This window comes from Solanum dulcamara, chromosome 4, assembly GCF_947179165.1.
Source record: "Solanum dulcamara chromosome 4, daSolDulc1.2, whole genome shotgun sequence".
In the NCBI taxonomy this organism is placed as follows: Eukaryota; Viridiplantae; Streptophyta; class Magnoliopsida; order Solanales; family Solanaceae; genus Solanum; species Solanum dulcamara.
The window spans coordinates 73,149,244-73,153,998 of NC_077240.1; the positions used below are offsets into that span (position 1 = coordinate 73,149,244).

The window sequence follows — 4,755 nt, forward strand, 5'->3', positions numbered from 1 at the left end:
GGGGCTGTTGGGGGGGGGGGGGGTTATTTTAGTGTGTTTTGGTGCTGCTATCGACATGTATGTGGAACATTATAAAATTCACAAACGAATAATATTAAGTTCATGATCAAAAATTAATTATGACAAAATATATTTATTATAATGAGTCGGCCTAAGACGAACAAGTGATGTTGCACGTAAGATAACATGACCCTAAATAATAATGGAAAACTTTGTTTTTATAAATAGTGATTTAGCTATCAATTATAGGTGCTTGATAAATGACTATTCAAAACCATTTTGAGTATGAAATGAACTTCATGATGTTCCAATAGTCATTTTGTGTATGAAATAAACTACATGATATTTTATTTTTGTCCGAACTAATAAATAATAATCATTAAAAGCTTGAGATGTAAATTATTTAGCATTATCAAGACAATCTTTAATATGATAATTTAAAAATTATATCTTTAATCATATTATTTATGGTGATAATTTTACAAACATAAGCTTGCGAAATGATTGTAGACACACATAAGAAGAAGATGTATTTAGTGGACCATAAAGTTTCTTAACAATGCACTGGATGGGTCGATAAGTCCATATATATCCAATGTATACATGGATTCAATGCCAATCTTCAATGGTGATGATTTAGTAATCAATTTATCTTAAAAATATGCAACACATGAAAATTAATCACTTGTAAGGATATCAATATATTACATAACTATTTATACAATATTAAATATATATGCGATTATTTTATTAAATTTTTTTTTGTCACACGTATATTTACATAAGAAACTAGCCCTAATAAAAATAAGTCAAAAGCCTAAAGCTTGTTTTAATGGGGCTTATAGCTTTTGGAAGCGAATGCTTAAAGCATTTTTTAAAATTTTATTCAATTACAAAAAAAATAAAAATAAATGCTATTTTAATTAATTTTATTTAAAATAAGTCTATTCAAACAGGCTCTACCTCCAAACTTATAGCTTATAATCCATAAGTTATAAGTTCATCCGAACATGTAATTTTATTCTTAAATAATGTGCAATTTACTAGAGAAAAATAAGAATAAAGTGATTAAAAAAATATTTTTAAGCTGGAACGAAAATGACGGTTTACCAATAATGAAAGAAAGGGTAGAGATGAGTCTTGTTCCCACAACTTTCTCCATGTTGTAACTGTCATCCCCTCCTTATTATCCATTTTATCTCTTGCAACAATACGTATTACTCTTAATTAATTTCTTAATTAGCATCAATATCCTTTTGGCTTGTAATTTGCACAAGAACAATACTATATTGTTTTGCCTAATTAAATAAAAATAATGTCAAAGGAAAAGGAAAGAGAAACCCATGTTTACACAGCCAAGCTCGCTGAACAAGCTGAACGTTATGATGGTAATTCATTTCCATCCTATCTTCTGCGTTTATGGCTGGTTTTAGATCACAAATTTTAATTTTTTATATTTTTTCTTGAACACCGTGCCAAAGACATAACTTTTTTTCTTTATCCTTTTTCTCCCTTTCATTGTGGTTCTTGTTGTGCTAGAATAGTGTGATGCAATTTTTTTGAAGAATTTGTACCTTTTTTTTCTTGAAAAAGAAGATATTGTTTCCATAATGATGAGTTTCAAATCTATCTAATCCAATCCTTTTTTTTTTATCACCTTTTCGGATTCTCCTCTTGATCTATATTTTCTGCTAAGAATGTCTTATAAGTTTTCCACATAATGTATCATAATTTAGACATACAACTCTATTTTTAGATATCTCACTTACTTTTAGCTGAATCCCGTACCTGGATCCATACTCCAAATCTTAAAAAATTTAGATCACGAAAGATCCGACCTCTAGATTTGCACCCTTATCAGACACCCACATGATTTGAGTCCGAGAAACTTAGAGATGAAGTGTCAATCTTTATGCAATTCAGGCGTAAAGAAACTTGTATTGAGTCTTCTTTTTCCTGGTAAAACTTTTCTGGATGATGTTTTGATTTATCATCAACTTGGATGAAACTTTTAGTTCATTGATTACTCTGATAGTCAAAATCATCATCTGTGGATTGGGGCATGTAAGTTGCTTGGTTAAGTTCGATATTACGCAGTGATAGTGTAAAGAATTTTTACATTATCAATATGTTTTTACTTGTGAGAATGCAAAAACCGAGTTGATTTCTCAGTTCCCTCAACTAATAGTTATTTATCAGAAAGTCACTTTCTTTGTCGAAGAAAGGTGATTTTCTGAGATAATAAATATTAATTGAGTGGTCATTTCAGAAACCATCCCTGTAAAAACCGCGATTTCAATTTTATCTCATCTCATTAATGGGGAATGAGATATCGTAATTGTCTTTGCATCATTGTACTGTTTGATAACTTGTGTCCTAATTATTTCATCAGAAATGGTTGAGAGTATGAAGAAAGTTGCAAAACTGGATGCTGAACTGACAGTGGAGGAAAGGAACTTGCTTTCTGTTGGTTACAAGAATGTAATTGGAGCTCGAAGGGCTTCATGGCGTATTATGTCTTCTATCGAGCAGAAAGAAGAGTCGAAAGGGAACGAGAACAACGTGAAGCTCATTAAGGGATACAGGCAGAAAGTAGAAGAGGAGCTCTCCAAGATTTGCCATGATATTCTTGAAATCATAGACAAACATCTCATTCCATCTTCTGGCACTGGAGAAGCCACCGTCTTTTATTACAAAATGTAAGTCAAATGTATAACAACAATAACCCTTTCAACCTGTTTTTTTTTTACTCAACATGGTCCATAACAAACTTGTGATCCTGTTCTGATGTCCTTCGTGGCCTTTTGAGTCATCGCTCTTCTGCATCTAGCCCGTACTTTAGGAACCTTTGGAAGGTAGGGAGTGTGACAATGTACACACTTCCCTTTACTCCATAGGGCCTTCTCATCACTTACAGTGTTTGGTAGCTCAAAATTGACTTGGCTTTGCCAAAAGGCTGAGGTTGTGCATATTCCACCCGCGGTTCTGATTCCATAATTAGAACAACCTCTTCTTTCTGATGTTCAAAGAAGAGTAGAGTTTCAACAACGGTTGTCGCTCTATTTCATGGGCAGGCACAAGGCTAGGCACCTCCCGCCTGTGTTTATTACAATCTTTAATCCATCCATATGACTTCTTTTTTGTGTGTGTCTGGTTCAGGAAAGGCGACTATTTTCGTTACCTTGCTGAGTTCAAGACTGATCAGGAAAAGAAAGAGGCTTCTGAACAATCATTGAAGGGCTATGAGGCAAGTTATCTTCAAAAAATCTTTATACTGACGGTTTATATAACTTAAATCAGTTTTATTATGATCCAATAGATGCACATTAAACAGCGCGCATTTGAGAGTTCTCTTGATTTGTTTTCTTCAGGCTGCTACGGCCACTGCAAACTCTGATCTGCCTTCAACACATCCGATCAGGCTCGGACTTGCTTTGAACTACTCTGTGTTCTACTACGAGATCATGAATTCCCCGGAAAGGTAAAGTTCATGACCGATGAATTAATACCTGTACAATGTGTTTCTTGTTATTTTTCTTGTCCTCGGGATGATGTTGTAGCTTGACAATTCAAAATGCAGGGCTTGTCACTTGGCTAAACAAGCTTTCGACGAGGCAATATCAGAGTTGGACACTTTGAGTGAAGAATCATACAAAGACAGTACCTTAATCATGCAGCTGTTGAGAGACAATCTCACACTATGGACCTCTGATTTGCCCGAAGACGGAGGTAAAAATCATTTAAATGCTTGTTTCAGGATTTAGTCCTCATTGACGGAACTAAAATCCCAAACCCGTAAACTTCAAATCCTGGCTCCACCTTTGTCCTGATATCACATTTTAGTTTTAGTTGAGGAGAAGTTAAATGGTACATTTGGTAATTCTTTTTTGTGTCAAAGGAATCAAAAAGAACCCTTTGGATTCTACTTTTCCTTGAGTCCAATAAATATAGCTATGTTTTTTAATATAGCTGTTGTCTGTGCAGCTGAAGAGAATTCGAAAGCTGATGAGCCAAAAGCAGCAGAACCTCCTAAAAAAGCAGAAGAAGAACCTCAAAAAACAGCAGATCCACCTCAAGTGAGTATTCGACTTGATCCATAGCCAATTTCAAAGGGCAGAATACCCCTTGAACTTGTCATGTTTTATTCAGTGCACACCTAAACTTTGTTTTGTCCTAGTTACCATTACACTTTGCTAAAACCAAACTTTGTGCTTTGACAGCAGTAATGGAGACACAATGAGCTATGTAACAGGCAGTATGCTTGAGAAATTTCTGCCCTTTCCCTCCATCAATAGCGCGACTGCATGATTTTGCAATGCCTCCATCAGAAGAAGATGCACTTCTTAATTTGATCGATACATTTTCAGTTTTACCCCCTTTATTTATGTTCTTTGGTGGAAATTTGTTATTCAACTTGTTATTTTTCAAATTGAGTCTTATTCTTTTGTTAGATCCTTGATTTTGTTAAGGGACCAAGCTCAGTTTCTTGAGATTATGAGTTAATTGAAGGACAATGAAAGAGTATTATGAGTTAGTATTACTTACTGTTGTAATTGGACAAATTTTTGGGAACAATCTCTCTACCTCCATGATTAGGTGGTAAGGTCTGCATATACTCCACCTTCTCCGTACCTCATTTAGGCTTTATTTGATTGCACTTAATTAAAATCTTAATCTTAATCATTCAAATATCAGTCATTAAGTATGTTTGTTTTCAACGTTTGAATCTTAATCATTTAGATCTTAATCATTAGG

General features: G+C 34.0%; 1 protein-coding gene across 2 annotated transcripts; it reads left to right on the top strand.

The window, feature by feature from the left end:
- The first annotated feature begins 1,161 nt into the window (after window positions 1-1,161).
- Window positions 1,162-4,503, top strand: LOC129887578 (14-3-3 protein 7-like). 2 transcript variants are annotated; one of them, XM_055962735.1, is made up of 7 exons: window positions 1,162-1,388; window positions 2,393-2,699; window positions 3,160-3,247; window positions 3,372-3,481; window positions 3,581-3,729; window positions 3,985-4,076; window positions 4,221-4,503. In XM_055962735.1, the coding sequence occupies exons 1-7, from the start codon at window positions 1,316-1,318 to the stop codon at window positions 4,224-4,226; spliced, it is 825 nt and encodes a 274-aa protein (XP_055818710.1). In that variant the 5' UTR covers window positions 1,162-1,315; the 3' UTR covers window positions 4,227-4,503. The 2 variants fall into 2 exon arrangements, with proteins under 2 accessions (XP_055818710.1, XP_055818711.1); XM_055962736.1 differs by having other exon boundaries at window positions 4,224-4,503.
- The last annotated feature ends 252 nt before the right edge of the window (window positions 4,504-4,755 follow it).